The sequence below is a fragment of the Gadus morhua genome, chromosome 9, assembly GCF_902167405.1.
Source record: "Gadus morhua chromosome 9, gadMor3.0, whole genome shotgun sequence".
NCBI classification, from domain to species: Eukaryota; Metazoa; Chordata; class Actinopteri; order Gadiformes; family Gadidae; genus Gadus; species Gadus morhua.
The window spans coordinates 7,759,764-7,784,286 of record NC_044056.1 but is presented as its reverse complement, the minus strand read 5'-3'; the positions used below and the strand labels follow the sequence as shown (position 1 = coordinate 7,784,286).

The window sequence follows — 24,523 nt, the reverse complement described above, 5'->3', positions numbered from 1 at the left end:
AACGGTATCTGTAAAGTAATGAGGGTCATTTGCATAAATGCAAAGTCTTGGCACGTAAGTCTTCATCGCTCATGACCTTTGTTTTGACTAAATAATCGGATTCTATGTGCCTGTTACTATGATCCACTTCCACAAAATAATATCAAAGAATTGAATTCTGAATTGAAACCTTTTATTTTTCAAAACATTCATAATGTAAAACATACATTCAAGATTCGAATATTATATATACAGAAATGAAAGTGCTATATGTATTATACAATACATTATTCAAGACATTAGGATTATAGACATGTTTGTTACTAGGCGTCAGTTAAACATGCTTGTCCTGCGTGACGATTCCATAAGGCCACCTGATGGAAACTACAGGTCAGCTTGGCTTCCAAATAGTAAAATCAAACCACATCTTTTAAATATATTGAATGTAGTATCGAATTACACAAAATAAGTGGTAAAGACACCAGTCAACAACAGGAAAAGGGCAAACATGCAGAGCAGCAGACCTTTGTTTACATTGTTCCCCAGCGCACAATAATAAGCAAAATAGCACTTTTGGCTATTGTTGTCTGCCTTGTGTTCCTCTGCCTTCTGCAGAGGAACACAATAGAAAACAATGCCGGACACAAAGAACACACACTGTACAAAGAATGACTAGAAGTGGTAGCTGTAGTGAGTGGAGGTATTCAACCAATATCAGGGTTTTTCTCTGGAAATATAAAGCTCATCTCTTTTCTTAAGATCGCTTTCACATCCAGCCATTAAAAAGTGCTCACAAAAATACTATCACCGCTGCATTACAGATGCTTTCCCAGCATCAGCTTTTTTTAAATATATCGAAATAACTTACTTGACCTGTCCTTATAAAATACATGGAGATAACATTTACTGACAGTTAACTACCATCTGTAAGAGCATATTTAACTGGGTATACAGTGTATGTGTCATGTCTCCATTCTGAGGTTAAACATAATACAGCAACTGAAGGAAACAGTTTTTGGTCAACAGACAGACGACCAAACCTCGGACAGGTTAATCATCAATAAAGTTCAGTTTGATACACTGTATTAAGACCCAGTACAGTCTGTGTAAGTGGTCACCATATTTCCTCTTCTCTGGGTCACTGTTCTACAATGCTGTTTTGACGCACTCTGAAACCCACTGTCACTTTGCTTGGCTTGCTTTTTGAAGGTGAACATTCTCTCCATGTCCTCAAAAACGTCATCGAAGACCCCCGCTCCAAAAGACCCCTGGACATGTCTCTTGTGTTTACTGTGGAGCTCCTGGTGGGACCTGAAGTGCTCCTCAAAGTTTCTCCGATGCCGGGCATGCCTGTTCTGGCTGTGGATGTCAAAGTCCTTGAACATGTCGTCCAAGTTGAAGTTGAAAGGCTGGTGGACGTTCTGCCTCTTTCTTCCCTGGGTCTCTCTGTTGAAGTATGCGTTATGTCCAACCTGGTCATACTCTCTTCTCCTCTTCTCATCTGATAAGGTTTCATAGGCTGTTTATCCAAAAAATAAAAGGGTTAGAAAAAAAGTACAATCCAAACGTTTTCAATAGGCAAGGCAAGGCAACTTTATTTATATAGCACTCTTCATGCACAAGGCAGACTCAAAGTGCTTCACATATAAACATTGTCAGACAATAAAATAAAATAAAATACACTTAAATAACATAACAATAATTTAAACGTTGTGTTGTATTTAGATTTAGGTGGAGGAAAATAATGTCCATACCTTCAGCAATCTCTCTGAACTTCATCTCAGCATCTGGACTCTTGTTCTTATCTGGGTGATACCTCATAGCGAGCTTGTGGAAAGCCTTCTTTATCTGACGCTCAGTGGCTTCTTTAGGCACGCCGAGAATATCATAGTAATCCTTTTTGGCAAGGATCAACTCGGTTATCATAAAGACACAGATAGCAAACGTTAAAGCTGACTGTGCATTCGCCATGGTTTCTGTGTGGGACAAAACGTTGTTAGTGGCAGCGTGAACAGAGGGTCGTGCTCTGTGATCGGCTGGAATAACAGTAACGTTAACTAAGGACACATCTGTGAGTGTGAACAATGACTTTAGTTCATATGAATGCTATGAAGGCAGGTGATGTACATGCAGTGCTACCGCAGAATCAAATATACATCCAGTAACAGAATTATACTTAAGCATGACTTTGTTGGTTCTTGTCTAGATACACATCATCTACTTCATAGTATATCCTTCTTTTACTAATTATCCAATGCAATGTTGCATCATGCAGGCAACTTTGGGACATTTGAGAGAAAATCCGATGATAATTCATCCTGAGATGTTTATTACTTCAAAACAATGTATTCAAGAGATGGCTTGTTGCGGTTCAACGCACCAGATTATTATTATTTGTGTCATTAAGATGTTTATTCCTCAATAACACTCCACGGTACAGGTAGCCTTGTATGTGGATGTCAGATTATAACGTTACATTAAATATAATATTTCTACACGATTGTATAACATTTTGTGAAATTACCCACCTTTCTAGGCACCGAATGATTGTAAATAAATCTCAAATGTCTCGTGTTAATCCGCGTATATGTGTCTAATGGACCCTTGGTCAAATAAGAAACATCACAGATCAGACAAGAAAGATGAAAATTGAGGATTGTGGATGAGGGACGCGTTTTCTTCTCTTCTTCACCTCCATAGCAGGGCTTTTAAGCCAGACGTCTGCTGCCCTCTAGTGGAGGTGGACGTCTCTGCTGCCCTCTAGTGGAGGCGGACGTCTGCAAACTTGTTAAACTGTCAATACTAAAATCGAGTCTGGACTTGGGATATATCGATTAAAGAATAAAGGGAATTGATCGATGGATAAATAGACCATTATATGAAAAAGAAAGATTTCAAGTGATGAATACCAGTCCTACCACCTCTCCCCCTTCCATGAAAGCTTGCTCTCTGCATCGCTTTACCTTTATCGTTACCAAATAACCACATTGATGCGTAAACTCCCAAGTTTTTTCACTTCCAAATTTCCAAGCGTTGTTTACCACTTCGCACTTCACTCAACTCCATTCAACCTAACGGCGCTGAACTTAACAACAGTTAACCAGCACGACCGTGACCAATAAGAACGCGGCATTGCATGTACCCATTTAGGCATCCAATAGGAGCTCAAGCACGAAATCACGTGACCATTGTTTTTCTGATGTCTGATGTTGTGCTCACGTCATTCGTCAGAGATAGCGTCAAATTAAGATACCTCCTCCTTTTTTGTGAACTTGAAGCCCTATTCGGCTGCGGTCATAGTATCTCTTTTGGCTAGCGACATAATAACACAAATACGTAATATTGGCAGCCTTTTCATACGCTGGTAGGTATGTTTTGTATTGTTTCTGCCCCGTTAAATGTTAGCTAGGTACGTTAGCCTGCTTGCGATACGCTGTGTAATCCGGGACTGTAACGTTAGATATGAAAAATGTTTTAGTCTCTGTCAGCACAAGGTAGGAAGATGAATAGCTATATATGTATATATGTATGATCTTTTCACTATCAGTTCTTGAGGTCTTGTGTTTTGTCCGTTTCATATGCTGTCTTCTTTTATTCTAGCATGCACTACTTTTTTTGTTGTTGTTTGTAGAACTATCCGTTTCCTACAATTAATAGCCATTGACCAGACGCTGGCTCTGAGTTTATGTGTCATGTTTTTTCCATGTTTGTTTGTTTTTGTCTCTCATTCATGCATGTCATACTTTTCTGTTGTTCATCAACAGCTTAGACAGAATGGTCAATTGGATTCAGTGAAGGCTTGTCACCTGTCACCTGAAGGGGAAAACGATATGGCTCCTAGATGGCCTCCAGATACCTTGGTGTTGAAAGTCGGCAAAGCTGTCCACGTGTGGCAGACACCTGCGGCATCACTTGCATTGTTTCCTTTACGCAGCGGCCACTGCAGACTCCATGTCCGTCCGTCCGTCAACCGCAAGTTTGGTTGCCTCAGCTGGAAGAGCCCCTTGACCACTCGGAGCTGGGGACGTAAAGGATGGCTCTGCAGAGCTAGACTCCACACCAGCAGGCTGTGCTTGAACACCTCCACTTCTCGTTGGTTTCCCGGTTTCAGCCAACACATGTCTCGCATCCGGAGCACGCTGGACACCGTCTCCAAGGCTGTGAGCGGGACCCACACGGAACTCAAGTCTAAAATAGCCCGGCTCAAACCTGCCGCTTCCCAAGCGGGCAAAGAGGTTAAGGAGAGCGGGGTGACGGAAACCGCAAAAACCGACCAGGGCAGAATCTCCCCTCTCCCTCCCGCTCCCTCCCATGTTCATTCCGTTTCCACTGCTGCTACTGCCCTCAATTCTACAACACAGACGCCTCCAATAGTAGAAGAAGCTTCAAACGATACTTCTGTCCCCTCCCAAGACGATGTCCAGGCAACGGTTAGCGCCACAGTCCCAAGAGAGCTTGACCTTCAAGAGAAAAGCCCGGGAAATGTTGTCACTGCTGCTTATAGCACTGGGGTTGTAAAGAAGCAGGAAGGAAATGAGGGCCAAGTGAACGACAAAGGGACCAAGAACACAACTGTGTCCAAGGCCACGGCCCCACCACAGCTCTTCCATCCCAGCACCTTCTCAGTCAGTTTGGATGAGACTTACAGTTACCTGGCCAATCATGTCAACAATTACTTTGGCAGCACCACTACCACTCAGGAAAAGGCCTCTACCTCCGTTCAGGGCCGAAAGAGCAGTAGTCTCACACCAGTGTCCAATAATAAAGGTTTAGAGTCCACTGCTACGAGTTCCCCATCCACACAAAAGAAGGGTTTCGGACACTACCTGTCCTACTCTGCACCAACTGTCCAGGCATTCGTGGGAAACTACATTAGGCCTTTGGTCCCCAAGTTCAGGGCGGTGGAACCTAAAAGTGCTGAGGTGGTGCAGGCGAAGGTGGAGGACGTACAACCTAAACCGACCGTTGCCGCTGTGACCAAGGAGATGAATGCAACAGAGGAAAGAGCCAAGAGGCTTCTTCTTCAAAGGGAAAAGGTAGGCCTACACCTTCACTTGGAACCAGAATGTGTTAATTAGCCTAGTCAGACACTAGGAATTGGAACACTGATACAATTACGGGTTTCATTCATTCATTTGTTCATTCCTATTCACTAGGTCAGAGTGAATAGGAATGTAAAACCAAACGCATCACTGACCCCACCTAATACCACAATAACCACAGCTGTGTGTGTGAGAGCACAATAACTACCTAATCTAACTGTAATAACTTTACTAAAGTACCTGTGCTGCTTTGAATGGCAATTCATTGGGACAAAAGATGAGTTGTTTTCTTTTACTCAACCTTGTCTGTATGTTCACTGCCTCATTTCTTGTACCTGTTATGTCTTGTTTAGTTCTGTGCCTAATCTATAGGACTCGTAGGCTAGTTAATATGTAATCAAAAGTTATGCTGGATCATCTCTGGCTTGGCTCTACTTGTTGACACCAGAGTTGTTAAGATAGGCCTATATTCTCTGTTCCTTGAATGAAATATGATTCCCACATGGGTGGCGGAGAACTGCAGTGGTCAGACCCAGTCACCTGAGCCCCTGTGATCCTATGTAACGTCCATAAGTGGGCTGGCTGCGGGCTTCTGGGAAAACATACTGCAAAAAATAGCTTTACTGGAAAGAACTTCAGAATTGTTGTTGTGAATAGTAATGCTATTTTAATCAATAATATTTCAATGTAATATGGGACTTTAAGATATGTATGCCTCTTAGAGACAAGACATAATGCCATTCAGAGCTTTTCTTGTTACTTCAGTAATGACATTTCCATGTAAAATAAGGACATGTTAAATTAGACATGTTTGCTATCTGTTTATTAACCTGAGGCAGGCTTCAGGTTATATGTGGTGGAGTGGAAACATTTTGTTTAAATGTTAAGCCTCGTACCAACATACTTTGTAAGGAGGACTATACAAACTATGGACAAAGGCTAAGCTAACAAGGCTAAGTAGTTTTCCCTATAGTTCAACCATTGCTCTGCACCAACAATTGGTTTGTAATATCAGTCTGTCTGTCTGTCCATCGTCATTGCATATTCTATTGATCCCTTTCTCCACCTCATACGATTACGGAGTTGTGAATCTTGAAATCTTATCCCCTCTTGTAGATCATTGCGAGGTTGAGCATAGACAATCGTACCCGGGCGCTGGTCCAGGCCCTCCACAGGGCCTCCGATGTCCGGGTCTACATCAACAGGGTGGAAGACCTCAGCTACCACCTCCTGGAGTTCCCAGATACCCGTGGTGTGGCCGTGAAGGTTGGCCTGAAATACTAATCTTACTAAACTACCTGAGTCACATTGAATGGCCATTCAGTCGGACAAACAAGTTACTTTTTATGACTCAAGCTTGTCTCTATAAAAATAACTGCCTCATTTCTTGTACCTGTTATGTCTTGTTTAATACTGACTGTCTTCTGTTGCTTAGGCATGCTTTGTTGCCTAGGCATGCTTTCAGTATGCCTATGGTGGTGTACAGACACATTTACAGTTTGATCTTGAACGCTGCTGACCAAAGTATTGGCCAGCATGTCAGATCAAAACTCATACCTGTGCATCATATGGCTTCACCTGCACAGTTCAACCCCATGACCCCCTTCTTCTCTTCAAGCCAGACTATTGTGCATTCCACCCTGAGCAGGCTCTGTTAGTGTGGTGTCGTGGTGGGCCACTGCAGGTGGGTTTCTATCCGACAGCGTGTCTTCTGTGTGCTACTCCTGCAGGAAAGGGTGGTCTCCTGCCTGCTGCGTCTGCGGCAGGCCAGCGACCCCGGCCTGAGGGCGGCCGTGAGGGAGGCCCTGTCCCTGGTGGGCTACCATGACCCGGTCAAAGGTCGCGGCATACGGCTGCTGTCCATAGACGGAGGAGGGTTACGGTAGGAAGCCTCCATGCTTGGATAATGCACAGCCCGAACACGGCACGGCGCTCGGTTACGGATTGCGCGTTGTTTTGTTTATTATTGTTTTGGTTTACTGTACGCGGATGCTGGTTGCCAAAGAAATCTGATATGTACTATTTCAACGTCTGTATTGAACTCTAGAAAATCTTGATTTTATGTCACCTAGCAACCATTCACACTGTCCTTGTTAAGAGGTTATGATATGATATGCTTAAAGCCTCAGTGGTTCCCTGCGGTTCAAACACTTTCAACTTTGTCTATTGATCCTGACCTCTTGAAGCGCGTCCATTCGATGAAGGCTTTTTTCATGTTCTAAAACCATTGGAATCTAAATGGCAACGTCTGCCTTCATTTCTGAACTCAAATACATGTTTTTATGCCCGTACGCCCAGCCATGTACCCTGCCATTTGCTGGAGGCTTATCCTGAGTGGACTGCTTTATACAAAAGACAGTATGAGTACTTATGGTCCAAGCGACCCAACGCACCCAATCTAAAAGTACTTTCACCATTTGAGCCTGAAGCTTAATTTTGAACCTCCTTAAATATTCAGAGATTTCTTATTCACTTGCCTTGTTTTGTTCTTTCTCTCTGTATCTGTCCGTCTGTGTGTCTCTCTTTTTATGTTTCCTTTTAAACCTTTTCAGAGGGCTTCTTGCCCTTCAGACTCTACACAAACTGGAAGCCCAGACGGGCAAACCCATTTACCAACTGTTCGATTACATCTGTGGTGTCAGTACAGGTAAATATGTCCTCCCGGCTCCCGCCCCGGTTATGTGTACTGTAAATTGAAGTGTCTGCACTGTGGGTCGTGGATTATCAGAGCTCAACATTTGCTGGTCTGACCCATTTACTTCTTTCCTACATCTGGCTTTAACAGTCCCATCTGGACCCTCTGATGGTTGCTGATATGCACAGTATAATGTTTGTGTGCATGGCAAATGTGCTATTTTCTGGGGTTGTTTATTTTGGAGAAATGCAATGTTTATTTTGGTTATTTTTCACTTTTGCTATTATAATTGGTAGGAGCTGTATTATAAATGCTTTGCTAAATATAACCAACTTTTCTTGTAATGACTGTTGCCTGTCTCTCATAATCCAAATGGTTTTCCCATTCAAATCAGCCACAAGGGGGAAATAGTGGGCCATACTCCACCCCTTAAACACCTTTTGTTTCTTCTACTTCAACTTTATTGGTTTCCTTTATCTTCTCTCAAAAATGAATAGATTTATTCATACTCTTGCAGAACTAGAGGCAATTGAAGCTCACGTTATGAGCTAGTTATGGTGTATTAGTCATTTTAGCAAGCACTTTTATCAAAGGGCAATCCAAGTACATGTTTAGATATATGTCTTTGAGAGATTAGGTGTAGTAATAGGTAGATTCTGAACATTGGGATTCAGACTTAGTACCTCTGAACTATCAGAGCTTCTCACAACAAGTTTAGACCAGTGAACTATTATCTTATCATCAAGTGCACCCCCATTTCAAATCATGCACAATCATCACAAATCAATGCATCGCTGTATGTATATGGTCTCTGTGAGACCAATGCTAATCACATTAAAATTGCATTACATGGACCATTTCACACCAACGTCACCCTAAGCATATTATTCATCAGTCGCTTGGCTTCCCCCAACTCTCTCCCTCACTAGGTCAGATGTAGCCTTGAGCTCTGGCCAATAATAGTTTATAATAAGAGTACGCTTAACAAATTCGATTTATATGTGTTACTAAGTGAAAAAATTGAGATCTTGTCTTATGTTTCTACCATGGAGTGGTGTGAGCAGAATCCGCTATCCAATGGTGTTCAAAATTCATTTATAGATTTATATGCTTATTTTTTGATTTTTGTATCTTGTTTTGTATTCGTATCGCCCAGACGCCATGACAGCTTCTATGTGTCTGTGTGCTCCTCCCCAGGTGCTATATTGGGATTCATGCTGGGTATTTTCCAGTACCCCCTCAGCGAGTGTGAAGACATGTACAGGAAACTGGGCTCCGACGTCTTCAAGCAGAACCGCCTCGTGGGCACGGTAAAGATGGGCTGGAACCACGCCTTCTACGACAGCGAGCCCTGGGAGAAGATCCTCAAGTAGGTTTCCGTGGTCCCATAGTGGGAGATGACCGTCAAGTCAAGCTGCTTAGCAAAGGAAACAACAGCATACCAGTAAACAAATGAAATTTGTTCAAAATATATGAATAGAATATCAGAATCACAGAGAGGCATTTAAGAGCGAGATTGGACCAAAACTGCTGACACAATATACAATAGAGGAGAGGGCTAAACTAAAGGGGTAGGTTTTAGTTTTTAGACTTTTTATCGACCCATGATGGATGCCCTCAATCCCTGAGCAGACTCGGTTCCAGAGGCGAGGACCATAGACACTAAAGGTTGCCTCCCCTGGGCTCGTGATTCTTTATAGATAATGGTTAGTGTGACGACGAGAGCTCCCAGCTTTTCTCATGGCAGGAGTGTGGAATGTACTGACTTACCACAAGGAAATGGGAATAAAAGTACCTCATGTCCGCCATCATTATTGTTGCATTTCAATTAATTTCCAGTAACATACACAAACACGGTTTAATGAAAAAGGTTTTTAAATTAAACTTATGTTTCACGCAATGTATCCAATTGTTCTGCTGGATAATTAATTTCTGTTTGTAGTTCTGAGTATACTATTATAACCATCTTGGGGCAAAGGAGACAGATTTAGACCTGATTGTGTTTACTTAACAGACGCATCAAAAGACCCATCAACTCCTGTTATTTTTTCCACAGAGAGAAGATTGGCTCTGATCTTCTGGTGGAAACCTCCAGAAACGCAAAATGCCCCAAGGTGAGCATTAGTTGAAAGCATGGGCCCGTTCTCCCATCTCGTCCTGTTCAGACCACTGAGCGCTGTATCCCACTATGTTTATAATGAGGGTGGGAGAAGCTGCCGGCTGGGCCCCTTTCGGGGTAATAATAAAGTTTTATACGCACGTCTCCTCCTCATGACTTTCACTGTGAGACAGGTGCCATAAAAACTGGGAGACGGTTTTGAAAATCCATTCTGGCTCAGGGAAAAATGAAATAGTTGAGCTGGTAAAATTCCATATTGGCATTATCTCCTCCACAAACAGGCACTAAAACTAATTAGTGAAAGAAAATAACTTCATACTGATGTCAACTTCATCACATGAAGGTTCTGCTAGCATAGATATGTCCTGCTAAGGAAATTTAGTTAACATTTTCTGTTTTGTGTCTGGATTACGTACATTTCCCATTTTCTTCCGTTCTTTTTTCAAATCCATTATAATGGAAATGTGGACGACTAGCATTTTTAATCCTAATCCGGTCATTAGTAGATGCCTCCCAAATGTACAAATTGTAATTATATATATATTTATAAATATATATATATGTATAAATTACACATTGTGACGGTTCTTCTCCTGCAGGTGTCAGCAGTGAGCGCCATAGTGAACCAAGGCACTCCTCTGAAGGCCTATGTGTTCAGGAACTACAACCTGATGCCAGGGGTCCGCTCCCACTACCTGGGGGGCTGCCAGCACCAGCTCTGGCAGGCTCTCAGGGCCTCCTCAGCGGCCCCCGGATACTTCCAGGAGTTCGCCCTGGGACCTGACCTCCACCAGGTAATGCTACCTCGTGTTTCGTACACTCATGGCTTAGATGTGCAATGGAACTGATGTAGCCGTGGTCGTCGGTATGTATATTTCAGTGTGTATATATAGGCCGTGTATAAATCATGAAACCTAACGAAAGATAAGATGAGCACTTTGATACGGGTCTATGAATTTTGGATGAACCCCCAATGCGTTTACACTCAGGTAAGGCACCGACGCGAGTATTGATTTGGTATCGAACGGAATCCCAGGTAGTGCTGTTGTTAATGGTATTGAAAATACCCATCCTTAGTTATTACTGAATATCCTCACTCCCTGTTTAATGGTTTCGCAAGCAGTGCATTTACATAAATATTTCAAGCCTTGCAGTATTTCTTCATAGCTATTAATGGTAACATAAGAGAGAGCCCTGAGTACCTTAAGCCATATATTATCTTGGGTCTTTTAGATTAATCATGTTTTAGTCGCTCAAGATAATGAAGGGTGTTCGCTTCTTTACTTTATCGAACCCCCCATTAGCCTAGCACCAGTAGACTAGGTAAGCCTAATGAATCTGAACCCTGATCAGCAGAATTAAGAATTATTGGCTGGGTTTGTTTTTATGGGCTGTCAGCATCGCCTTCCAGGCAGTCACATTTCGGCCGGCCTGAGTGAGTGATGGAGGCGGAGCGTGATGCACTTAACTCACATATCTGAACACACATGCATTAGCCGCTCTGCCATAACAACAACTCCCGCACCCATCCCCTCCCTAATACATCCTTAGCGATTGTCTCTGGATCAATGGCTTCAGCCCGGATCGCTCCCGTGATGGCTCACCGTCTCAGATCGGGAGAGCTGGAATCCCCCCCCTTGCTTCTCATCGCACTGTGATGTAACCTTCATTCGACCTGCCTTGTGAGCTTTGACATGGAGAGCGCAAGTCAGAGCACACAGACGAAATCACGGGTAATAGTGGGGTAGCAATACACGCACGTAGGTGGCACCTAGGCTCAGGTGGGACCAAAGGAAACTGAGGTGTTGCACATCAAAGAGGAAAAGGTCCCATGCAGACAGACAGGCCCCCCTCCCCGGTCTTAATTGGAAGTCGTGTTAGGTGTGTAGGGGAGTGGGAAGGGCAGTCGGAGGAAGGGGAGGCAGAATGAAAGAGACTGGCTGATTTGATGAGGAAAAAAAAAACACCCTGCACACGTACCGTGAGAGATTTCCTCAGCGTGCCATCTCACACGTCTCTCGGTTCTTCAAGACGCATAAATTAACTCCTCGCTGCTATTTGTTCAGCTCGCATTGCTATCGCAAGCGCTATCGCGTTTAATCATTACAGGCGAACGTTGTAATTGGATTGTAATTGGATTATGAACCTTGAAATAAATACCCTTATTAGGTTTACGTGTTAAACGTGTTGACAAACATATGTTTGATTTAGGTAAAAAATAAATAATTATATGGCTTCAGTTCATGCATGATGACAACTTTTATTTATATATTGTATCTATTGCAGTGTCACCCCAACAATTGCAAAGCTGTTTGTGGAAAACTGAAATTATACATTTCCCAATTGTATTTTCCTTCAAATGTATTCTTTGCCAAAATGATATATTTGAAATGAGGGCGGGCAGTCCAAATCCCAACATGATATTATTTCCGAATTGAGCACTTGAAGCCTGACGCAAATGCATCCAGTCAACGCTTCCTGAAACCTCACAGAGTGAGGGGGACCAGCTTCTGAGTGGCCCACCAGACAGACGTCATAGTTATCAGGCTCTCCGCCCTGGAGCAGTTTGGACACGCCGGACCCAGGCGTCGACATCAGAGAATAGCATGTCCTCTGTGTGTTGTCAGGATTCTCAGGCAAAGGAGTCATCTTGCCCTTTTTCCACCGACACCCACACAGTATTCTGCTCGGCATCCCCTCCCCCCCCCACCCACCCTCCCCCCTCCACCCCCAAACCCCACACAATAATCCTTTTGTAGGCAACGTGAATGAGAGAGGGCTCACCATGTGCTGAGCGAATGCCGGAATTCACAAGCGGGTTTCAAAGAAAGTTTGGATTGTTTGTTAATGTTGCCGCAAATTCTGCCAGGTTTTCTTACATCGACGGAAACTCGAGGGGTGCCAGAAATGTAGATTAGGACGGTGGTAATATGGAGAGGACGGGGAGGGGGGGAGGGCGGGGGAAGAAATAGCAACTGGCGAGTGAGAAGGGGAGGAAGGGGAGTTGGGTGCTTTGAAGCAGTGAAGGCATTGCATAATCGCACCCTGACACTGGCCACCGTAACCAAGATAGAGTGCTGTTGCGCGAGGCGGCAGAAAAAAGAAAAAAAAAAAAGAAATACTAGAATACCCACCAGAGCTGGAGAAGAGCGGGAGGAGCATGTTCCACATTAAGACCCCCTTTGTTATCTCTGCGCTGTAGACCACCGATACATGAGACCCTCCTCCTCGCATGCGTTGAATGGCGAGGAGAGGCCGGTTCTCCATGCCCAGTTACCATGGCACCTCCCCATGCGACCGGGAGGAATGGGAGGGTGGTTCATGCCCCGACTCTGCCAGCTTTTGATCAGAACCCTGGGATCTTTGCTTCCCCCCCAACACCACCAAACACCATTACCACCACATCCCTAGAAGCAGCTCAGAGAGAGAGAGAGAGAGAGAGAGAGAGAGAGAGAGAGAGAGAGAGAGAGAGAGAGAGAGAGAGAGAGAGAGAGAGAGAGAGAGAGAGAGAGAGAGAGAGAGAGAGAGAGAGAGAGAGAGAGAGAGAGAGAGAGAGAGAGAGAGAGAGCAAACATGGCCCCCTCCAACTGAACAGCCCATGAAAGGCTGCCACAAAACCACCGGAAAACACTTATATCTGTCACCGGGAATTAAACGTCAAAGGAAAAGACACGAAAGTTGCACTGCATTTGAAGGGTGGAAACTCCAGAGACTTCATATGAAAGCAGTAGGAGGGATCCCTTTGATAGCTTTTTAATTTCACCACACGAAAGCCCTTTGAGACTGTAACTGATTTAGGGCTATACAAATACAAATGACTGACTTGACTTGACTCTTTGTCTCTTTATTTGAATGGCCATACAGTGTGTTTGCCAGTAGTTGTCACGTAGTGTGTGATGTAGACACGCACACACACACACACACGCACACACACACACACACACACACATACTCTTACTCTCTCGGAGTGGAGATGAGAGTGAGGACAGATGCCTCAGGCAAAAGGAGCTCTATAAGTCTGAGCTTTCACTCACCTTCCTCATCCCGGATGGCTCCTCCTGAGTCAGGTGCTAAGAGCCTCTCAGTACCGCCCAATACAGCATCAGGCTTCCAGGCAGACTCAAGGTCCCCCCCCCCCTCCATCCCCTCTCCCTCTCCTTCCCTGAATCCTGACACACAATCTCGTCAATGCACTCACTGCTTTCTCTTGTCTTCCTTCAAACACAACGCATGCACACAAGCTACTTGATTGTGCGGGTACACTTGAGAATCAGGCCAGTTCACTGATTACATTGACTGACTGTCTGACCGACCCGCTGACTGGCTGCCTTGTAAAGCCCGGGCCGGTTCTCTCTCTCTCTCGGCCTCTCACCCCTTCGGCCTCCTCCGGTGCTTCCTCCCCAGCAGACTTGGTGCGTAACAAGCCGCTCATTGCACCGGCTTACAAATGAGATTTCCTTGAGTAAATCTTTATATTGGGACCATTGCAAATCCCCGGGCACGCTCAGTCGCTCACAGCATACCAACGCATTGATATGCATGCGAAGCCTTCCCCCACTTCTCCCATGCACGCCTAGGGAAATGAGCTCCCCATCACACTATTAGTGTGCTTATGATGATGGGCAGGAAGAATATGCTTCTTATTGTACCAGGAGGTGGTTAAATGTGTTTGTATAGCCTTGGGGGGGGGGGGGGGGGGGGGTGGTGGTGTGTGTGTGTGTGTGTGTGTGTGTGTGTGTGTGTGTGTGTGTGTGTGTGTGTGTGTGGGGGGTGGGGGTCACACACGGTCGCTGTCCCACCACTAAGTCTTGTGGGTCACAACAGTCGGGGATGATTCAGTGTTTCAATATTCGGTTGTAGGAGAACACACACACACACACACACACACACACACACACACACACACACACACACACACACACACACACACACACACACACACACACACACACACACACACACACACACACACAGAGTGTTTAGCGGAGGGCAGTGTCAGACAATATATCTCAATCGTCTCTCCGCGTGCCCCAGGGCAGAGTTGCCCAGCTCTCTGTCCCACACACAGATGGGTCCCTCCTCTGTGGTGACTTCCTGGGGAAAGAAAAGACTTGAACCTCGTACTGACCCCCTGAGACCTGCAGAACGCAAAGGAGGAAGAAGGAGCTGGTCGGCATAATTACATAATATAGCATGGAGACCTCTGACACGACCTGGGCCACGCCTGATGGACGGCTCATCTCACTCAATGCGAATGCCATTCCTGTCCCCACCGATGACAATAACACCCTTTGTGGTACGGAGGACATTTTTGTTTCCATGACTGCCTTGAAAAATGTGGTGAGGAATGCTTGTATGTTGTAGCCAAAACATGGATGGACCTGGATAGAATGACATCAGAGAACGAGGTTTGGTATTCTATGGGAGTAAACCATCGTAAATCAAACTATTTTGGTCCCTGTGAGACAAGTCGTTGAATCGTGAATATTGATGTTATTTTTGTACCCCGAGCAGCCCTCGCGACCAAAGACGATCCTCCGAAACCAAGCGGAGCTAGGCGGTCCTAATATGAAATCTGTCGATTCACACTGATGCTACAGCCGCTGATTGAGGCAGTGAGGTGAAACGCCTGTTAAACGCGTCTAGAAAGAGAAGCGCACCCTCATATGCTACTCGATTAGACAAGAGAGGGGGGGCTCTCTGTGGCTCATCAGGGTCGTCCCACAAAGCAGCACTGAAGCATTGCCATGGGCTAGACGGGAACGATGGCACACAGCGCACGCAGTGCACGCAGGACGGAGAGGTAGAAGTTTGCCCCCCGCTAATGGAAGATGACACACACTCGAGCATGAAATGACTTCTGCCGATCCTGCCGATAGCACCTATTTCCTATTCAAATCATTGAACCCCCCCCCCCCCCCCCAGACGGATTAAACTGAGCAGGATGATGAGCGGCCCTGAAGTTAATGGTGGTTTAAGAGATGAAAAGAAGCAATATAGGAAACCTGTTAAATCACGCTTTCCATAATTTTATCTCCCCCGTTTATCATCGGAATGGAGTATTTTTTCGGTTCTCTTCTCTATAAAAAATATATATCAATTAACTTTCATCATTTAAGGTTAGGGAAAGGGAAATTCGATCTCACATGTGCCAAAAGCCCTAATTAGTTGAGAACTAATTAACAATCAAGGCATATGAAAATGAGAGGGGGTGATTTGCGAGTCATCCGCCAGTCCCTGGAGCGGGAGAGGACTGCAAGCAGCAGAGAGTCGGGTCTATTGAGAATCATTACTCTACCAGGGGCAGGATGCCAGCGCCTCACAGAACAGCCATCCTTTACATTATTGAAGCAGATGGCCATGAGTCTTTCTGCGTCCTTCCCCTCAGGACTGGCTTCAGTTGATCATTTTTTTTAGGAGATTCAGGATTTTCTCCAAAAACGATTCACATTGAACAGCATGAATGAGCAGGGAGCGAGTAAGCTCGCTCAAGGATGATGGCCCCTCCACGACGGGTTCAGACTTTCGGGGCTGGGTCCAACGCCACTACATTATCCTGCCCCTCTTGTGTTAAGCCTGGAGACTTCCTGATTCCCAGATAGTCTCTGGATTGCTTTGGGTGCTTGAGAGAAGACACGCGTCCACATGACTTAATACTGTATCCCGCCACTCGTTACATTCTTTTGGTCCTGTCAAATATATACACGCATATATATATATATGTATATATATATATACACACACACACACACACACACACACACACACACACACACACACACACACACACACACACACACACACACACACACACACACACACACGGCCATTCAAGGCTTTAATCCAAAAGTGCATTTTCATTCTATCTTTAGACTCCTCCAAAGTCGGTTGACTACACTTGTGTAGGCGGTATCCCTCCGATAGAGCACTGATAACGGGTGGGTTAGAAGAGATTAACGAGAAGCATGTGGTGTGGCCAAATGCTGCCGTATACCTTCAATAAGGGAGGTATTCTTTGTGCGATCAGGGTTGATGGCCAGCTCATTTCTGTGTGCAAGGCTTTTGCATTTGGTTTGAAGCGGATCATTAGTTGATCATAAAACAAGCGGCCTCAAAAGAGCTTTTGCAAAAAGATTGGTGAGCTTTAGCATCTTGCCAAGCAATCTGACTGGGGAATGAGCATCTCTCTCTCTCCCTCAAGGATCCATGCCCATTACAGCTGGCTGTGAAAATAGATAAAGGATGAGAAATTATCATCTGAATCATTGACCATGGATTCATTTTGAGTGGTTATGAAGCCCTCAGGACCCAGTGCCTTGAACCGACTTTTCTTGGGACCCTGATATAAGGTCCGAACTGCAGGAGCAGGTGTTTCGAGTCCATGACTGAGCGCAAATGTTTTCCCTGCTTCTTTTCAATGGAGACTATTGTGTCCATACAGAGTGGCCTCTGGCCACAACTTGACTCAGAGCAGTGCTACCACTTGCCACCCGAGTTTCGCAAAATTGAGCCTTGCTGGCGGGCTGTGAGGAAACCTGCTGAGCTGTTTGGTTTCCAGATGGGGTCGCCGGGAGCTGGGCAAAGTGAGACGGCCTCTGTGATACTTTTACTTTGGGAACACTTTTAATTCCCACATTTTTTTCTTTCCGTGGTTCATTTCCTTCTCTGCCAAAAGCCCCTGCTGCCGCATAGTGCCTTGCTTTACGGACACACAAACTTCCATGTCAGCGGTTCTGGGGGGGGGGGGGGGGGGGGTGCTTTGGGACGGGGCTGGGGCTGATGTGTGACTCATGCCCCAGTCGGAGAGACCAGAGGGGTCTGAGAGGGATTTGGATTGCATATAAAAACGACTCATCCAGTGCATCATAATAAAAAGGATCATTCCCCGCTCCAATCCCTTATTTCAAAACGCCACGAGAACGGCAAGGATTGGCTGTTGCGTAATCACGCGGGATTTCTCAAAGCCATTGTCTCATTCTGCTACATTGATGGACTCCATTCCCCGTCGTCTCCTTTCTATTCCTGTGTATTCAAAAACAACAACAAAAGATCATCCGATGGGCATCGCCTGTGAATTCTCCTGTATGAATGGGGAGTGTTTGCTTTGTGCTGATGCGCCAATCTGCTGACCACCTCCAGTTGCCATATCTATATCTATATATATAGATATAGATAGATATTGTTTTTCTTCCTTCTTTTCTTTTGGAGCCTGGGGCGATAACGAAGTTCCTCGCCAGTCCAGCGGGCCGGGTGATGAACGGAGCTTCTTCTCGCTGGGCAGCCCTTCCATTCCCTGTCAGGTCACGTGCCCTCGACATTGATTTGTACTGGGAGAAATCTTATTTATGCCACGCTGCTCAGGCATTAGCAGGAGGGATGGGATGCAGCCCCCCCCCCCCCCCCCCCCCCCCCTCCCCTTCGCATTATTTGTCTGTGCCTCCTACATCCTTAATCATACATACATACATACATACATACATACACACATACATACATACAGTCATACATACATACATACATACATACAGTCATACATACATACAGTCATACATACATACAGTCATACATACATACAGTCATACATACATACAGTCATACATACATACATACATACATACAGTCATACATACATACAGTCATACAAACATACATACATACATACATCCATACATCCATACATCCATACATACATACATACATACAGTCATACATACATACAGTCATACAGACATACAGTGTTACAGATGGACAGAGATGTACGATCGCATAGCTTCAAAAGCAATCGCACAAGCAAGCACCTTGTTCCCCTGCCTACAACGTCTCAAGATGCTAGACACCCTGGGGCTCCTCCCCCACCCATCCGTCCCCCCCGTCCCCCCCCCCGTCCCCCACATCCCAAGCCTGGCCTCTTTAATCAGGCTGCACCTCCCCCCCCCCCCAGCCAGTGTGTGTTTGATCCGGCTGCCAGCCGCCACCCCAACCGCCCCATCCCCTTCCGCACTTGAACCCTCATGCCTATTCAACGCTCCCCACAGCTTCCCTACGCTCTCTCTCCCCTCCCCTGGTGCCTTTGGGCGAGAGACTATGGATCTATAGCAAACATATCTCCTTGGCAGCCGCTTCGCATCAAAGCGCCCCGGGTCGGCACGGGAACATCAAGGCGACGGGTTCCGGGTTCTTCTGTACCTCGCGGCCGCTTTGTCCACAAAGCCTCGGTGATCCGCGGCCCATTTGTTCCATCGACGTGTGCATAAGTGGGATATTAAAAAAAGGAAGCCCTTGTCTTGTTTTTAATGAAGGAGTGAGTTTAGTGTGATGTGGTGATGTCTAGTTTGGACAAAATCGGTGAAAGAGAAGCTGTAACAACAGTCGGTCTCTCTCCGTCTCGGTCTCTCTCATGTTCTCGGTCTCTCTCATGTTCTCATGTTCTCCTTCTTCGTGTGGCTTCTTTTGTTGTTCTCTCGTTCACACAGGACGGGGGTCTGCTGATCAACAACCCCACGGCGTTGGCCATCCACGAGTGCCAGTGCCTGTGGCCGGGCACGCCCCTGGAGTGCGTGGTGTCGCTTGGCACGGGCCGCTTCGCCACCCCGGGCAAGCACAGCGCCACCCACACCAGCCTCAAGACCAAGCTGGTGAACGTCATCAGCAGCGCCACCGACACGGAAGGTAGGTCGCCGTCACCGATTTGGCAACCAGCGCCACCGCCGCTAGCCCTAGCAAAAACAAAACGACACCCTTCAAAACAGGCCAAGAGACAGATCAACAAACACATCCTTTTCTTTACCCTCCCCCCGCGGAGTGTCACATTCAAAGCAAAGGCTGGGGTGTTTTCAACTCGCCGTATCGTCGGCCGGCCGACCGCTCCGCTGGCACAGGCCGACTTTGGGGGGGGGGGGGGGGGTCCTGCCTCATCACAAGCCGGGCGCCGGTGGATGGTGGGTCTACTTATCACCTCAGGGCAGGGGGCACCTCTGCACTTCCCTAGTTTTGGCGAGGGAACACGTCCCTGTGGTGGCGGCGGCGGGGTGTGACCCAGATGCAGGGGTTTTGGAGGCCCCCCCCCCCCCCGGTTTTTGGGATTAAAGCTCTGGGATTGGGCCTCTTGTTATTTAGAGAGAGCAGATTAGTGGAGTGTTCATCACCCATTTTTCGCCCTCTGCCCGTAAACCTCTGTCCCAGCTGTTAATCGTACGCGTGCTCCCTTCAGGGTGTGTAGTGTACCGCACGCACAACAGCAGCCAGGGCAGAGGTGTGGTGCAAAGAGATGAAGACAAATGTTGTGTTATAATATTAATATAAATTTGAGGTCCTTACACCCATAATCAAAATAAATCAAAACTATAAGATGGTTAACATTTCCTTATTTTTCTAATTAATAACCATTGATCTGACATTGTTGGAATATAATCGATTTTTTGTGTATTCAGTTTTTTATATAATTGCTTTATTTAATATTGGGTTTTCCTATAGGGCAGGCAAACCCAGTAAAGGTCCAATCAAATGCATTGCAGTGTGCAAAACAACCCCAGCAAAAACCCATTTGTGACCCATAACCGCTGCCTACACCCACTGCACAAATAAAACACCCAATCCCACAGTCCATAACTCTGACTCAGGCTGTGATTGTCCATTCCTTCCACCCAGTGTTGAGGAGGCGGAAACAACCTTCAACAACCCTAATTGGATGCAACCATCGCATTTCCGACATCCATTGATTTTGGAGAAGGCTTTTCACTATTGTCTGCACTTTTCTTGTTAATTGTATAACTTGCCACGTCATTAGAAGAAAAGGAGATTTGAGCCAATGTTTTATTCAGTGGTGACCTGCCAGGTTTTGCTGAACCCAGTGGCCAGACAGTTTGATTTGAATCGTCTGGCCTCCTGAACCGCCCCTCACTTCAGAGTGCTGTGAGAGCAGCAACGCTCACATCTGCTGCTCTGTGCGCCTCAAGCCCATCTCCTCACTTATTCTCCCTCATGCGCTTTGTTTTCAAAACAATACATATTTTATCGTATCGCAGATCTCTTTGAATCGCACTTGACAGCGTTTTTCCCTCCCAGGAAGAAAATATAAACATCTCGGTACCAGTGCACTTTGAATAACCTTGATTTTGGCACACACACATTTCCTGAGCCGCCCCAAAACATTTGTTTTTTGCGTTCGCATGTTTAGCTGTCAGAAACGGCTGACGTATTGTTATGGCGTTGTGCGCTCCACTGACTGTGACTGTAATCTCTGTTTGCGTTGTGTTTGTACACGGCAGGCTGTATTAGGCATGTATTTATGCGCTGATGTGCAAACCTCATATACATGCCTGTGCTCTTTCTCATCATACCTCCCCTCCCCTCCCCTCCCCTCCCCTCCTCCACACACACACACACACACACATACACATATATATACACACACACACACACACACACACACACACACACACACACACACACACACACACACACACACACACACAGAGGTCCACACCATGCTGGACGCCCTCCTCCCCACCGGGACCTACTTCCGCTTCAACCCGTACATGAGCGAGGAGATCCCGCTGGACGAGAGCCGGCAGGAGAAGCTGAACCTGCTGCAGGCCGAGGCCCAGCGCTACCTGGGCCGCAACGAGGAGAAGATGAAGAGGGCCGCCGCCATCCTGACCCGGGACAAGGGCTCCGCCCAGCGGCTGACGGAGTGGGCGGGGCTGAGGGCCGACATGCACGGCGGCCTGCGCTCCCTGTCCAGGGCCAAGCGCTCGTAGCAGGGGGTCCGAGCGGGTGTGCTCATCTGAGGGGTCCCGGGGAAAAAAAAGCACGTTCCGGCACATTCCGGGCCGGGCCGCCATCTTGGTACTTCTTGAGGAAGATAATCGAGGTGGTTATTGAGCGTAACCCAAGCAAACTGTTGTTGTTGTTGTTGTTGTTGTGATGGTTGTTATAATGGAGAAGAAGCACCAAGATGGCCGCTCAGGATGTGCGGGACGTCAACGTGGACCGCCACCCCTCCATACCTCAACAAACTCCTCATCGTACCTCAGCCGAAAAGCATCTCCCACCAGGCTGAACCCACCAATGTACCTCCGGGACAGGTGGGAGGTGTTTTTCTGGAGCACTACTCAACCGTCCCCAGGTGATTGGGCCCCTCTTTGATTAGAGACGGAGGAATGGAGGGCACTGGGTGTCCCTTGATGAGGCTGGGTGGCACACAGCCTATAGGGAATCATGACTGGAAGGCCCAACAAGAGTTCATCAACAACAGTGGCATTAACTCCTGGTGCTGTATATCATAAGTACAAGATAGTATTTCATCTTATTTTTAAGATATGTATTGTAAATGATACATAAAAAAAAAGCAAACCTCTTTCATACCACTTTACTTGACAATTGATCTAAGTATTAGTGCATGCTTTGCTTCAGCAGCTTAATGCACTCGGCGTGCTTGCTGGAAGCGCACCTCCCTGCATTAACGCTTGTCATGCAATACATAGCAGAGCAACTGTAGAAAACATACAGCCCTTCTGCTGACAGAGAGCAGCTACGACCAGTTTCGCCCAACACTGTTCAGCACTTATTAACTTTTGGTTGGCATTGAAGAAAAAATATGTATATACATGTATATCTGCATAAAGAATGATTTTATTTATAAGTCGATATGAAAAGATAATAATAGGACATTTATGTGATTTCGTTATATTGTCTTGTGTGGTACTCCTAAACAAAACTGCCTACCAATGACCACTGGAAGAAACAATGTGACGTGATGAGTGGTTTCTAGAGATTTGCAGTGTGTTTTTAATGGAACACTTTTAACCTTTTTTTTTGGATTTTATTGATAATTGACGCTAACCTCACTCATGCCTACTCCATTTTATTAAGGGTATCTTACCGTACCAAAGGTCCAGTAGAACGGCTCTCAGCAGGTCCATGTAGTTTAATATTGAAGTAACAAGGAATGCCGTCACTCCAATGTAACACTTTTAAAATCTATGTTAGACAATCTATCCCAAAGGAAGTTGTAACTATTGTAGATGTGCATTGTGTAATTCTGGTAACAAAATAAGATTCCTTACGCTTGTTTCAAATGTAGTTTCTCTTTATTTAACGATGGTTGCACTGTAAAATATAATTACAGATTTAAAGGATTAACTGTGGATCCCTTTTACCAAGTGTGCTGTTGCTGTTAAACCCCAGGTCTGTTGCCCCATTTAACCCGTCTGACTTGAGTGCAACAGAAGGACGTGTGATGGAGTCATGATCACTGCAAACGGACCTAAGCTGAAATGGATAGATAGACAAGTGCTGATTTGTTGTTGCATCTAGCCGTTTTCCCCATTGATCCCTGTGCAAGGAGTGTTTGGAGTGTGTTTAATTAAAATCTTTCCGCTGAACCTCACTGTGTCTCTTCCTAATGACGTGTGATTACACGGGCGCTATCGCAGAAAAGCGTCTGTTTTCCATGGCTTAGGGAAACTCAGGCTCATTAGGCAAGTACGGGAGGCTGTTGTTACCTTGAACTCTGCTTCATTATTTCTCAGCAACAGGGATAACAATATGTTTACTGTGTGTGTGTGTGTGTGTCTGTGTTTGTGTGTGTGTGTGTGCGCGCGCCCGCAAGTGTGTTGAAACATTCTATTCTGACCGTAGGGTTTGGCCCAGTGGGAATTGAACCCTCAACCCTGGTTCAAGGCCCTGGTCTAGTTGAGATGGACAGTGTGTATATGTGTTGCAGTGTGTGTTTTGTTAATAAGTGGACAGTTAAGATGCAGGGTCGTTCAAAGATACTTGGCAGACATCAGTGGAGGAAGAGCCAAAAGCCTGGGAGGAGAGAGAGAGATAGTGGGGAGAAGGGAGAGGGGGGCGAATGGAGGGAGAGATAGTGAGGAGAAGGGAAAGAGTGATAGTGAGAAGGGAGAGAGATGGGGCGAATGGAGAGAGTAGAGGGGGAGAATGGAGAGAGCTAGACGGGAGAAGAAAGTGAGACAGAGATAGTTGGAAGAAGGGAGAGGGAGAGAGAATGAGGGTTAGAAGGGAGAGAGAGAGGGCGAAGGAGCAGAGAGAGAAAATAGATAAATGACCGAAGGAGCGGTGATGGATCACATTCCCCTGCAGCATAAACAGCCGTCAGTGGCACAAGCTCCCAGCCACCTCGCCTCCATGCAAGGGAACACAGCAATGGCTGCACAATGGCACACGGCAGCGGACATCGATACCCGGTGGTCAGCGGCAGCAGCAGCAGGAGTTATACGGGGAACAATTACTACTGCTCATTACAACACGCGTCCCTCGCCCGTATCGATCAGCATCACAGGGTGAACACTACAGTAGTTGTGCAGGATGTGGTTTTTTTATATTACATCATCAATTGGTTTTATTATCTTCTCTGTGTTCACAAATAGTTATGGATCAGAATATTCCCTATCGACCCATCTCCATCATAGCCTCCACCTTGTCTCTTATTTATTTTCATGTAATATCTTATCCCAATGAAACAAGGTACTAGTTTCAGGAAAAGCTATGTGCTCAGCTCTCAGTGGTTTTAAATATGCACTAAAACAATTGAACACGGGAAGTCAAGAAGAGATGCCTCAACCTCCTCTCATATGCTGCTTACCGTCCTTAGCTTTATGCTAACAAGCCCTGATCAACACTAGCATAGCACAAACTTCAGTGTATTGACGGGGACGTACATTGAGCAACGTCCAATGGCCATTGTCCCTGTACTCGATAGACCCCTGTCATCGTGTGTGCCTT

At 45.9% G+C, this 24,523-nt stretch overlaps 2 protein-coding genes across 6 annotated transcripts; one reads left to right on the top strand and one right to left on the bottom strand.

Moving 5' to 3' along the window:
* Nucleotides 1-155: 155 nt before the first annotated feature.
* On the bottom strand, nt 156-2,664 carry dnajb9a (DnaJ heat shock protein family (Hsp40) member B9a). The gene is made up of 3 exons (XM_030365643.1): nt 2,508-2,664; nt 1,734-1,955; nt 156-1,498 (listed from the first exon to the last, which is right to left on the bottom strand). The coding sequence occupies exons 2-3, from the start codon at nt 1,948-1,950 to the stop codon at nt 1,065-1,067; spliced, it is 651 nt and encodes a 216-aa protein (XP_030221503.1). The 5' UTR covers nt 1,951-1,955; nt 2,508-2,664; the 3' UTR covers nt 156-1,064.
* LOC115550531 (calcium-independent phospholipase A2-gamma) lies at nt 1,957-23,165 on the top strand. Of its 5 annotated transcripts, none has more exons than XM_030365642.1 (10): nt 1,957-2,050; nt 3,914-5,015; nt 6,138-6,287; nt 6,752-6,903; nt 7,574-7,668; nt 8,854-9,025; nt 9,713-9,770; nt 10,375-10,569; nt 19,249-19,444; nt 21,251-23,165. In XM_030365642.1, exons 2-10 carry the CDS (start codon nt 4,098-4,100, stop codon nt 21,532-21,534), a joined length of 2,220 nt encoding a protein of 739 aa, XP_030221502.1. In that variant the 5' UTR covers nt 1,957-2,050; nt 3,914-4,097; the 3' UTR covers nt 21,535-23,165. The 5 variants fall into 5 exon arrangements, with proteins under 5 accessions (XP_030221502.1, XP_030221500.1, XP_030221498.1 ...); XM_030365640.1 differs by lacking the exon at nt 1,957-2,050 and adding an exon at nt 3,162-3,343; XM_030365638.1 differs by lacking the exon at nt 1,957-2,050 and adding an exon at nt 3,169-3,343 and having other exon boundaries at nt 3,744-5,015.
* The last annotated feature ends 1,358 nt before the right edge of the window (nt 23,166-24,523 follow it).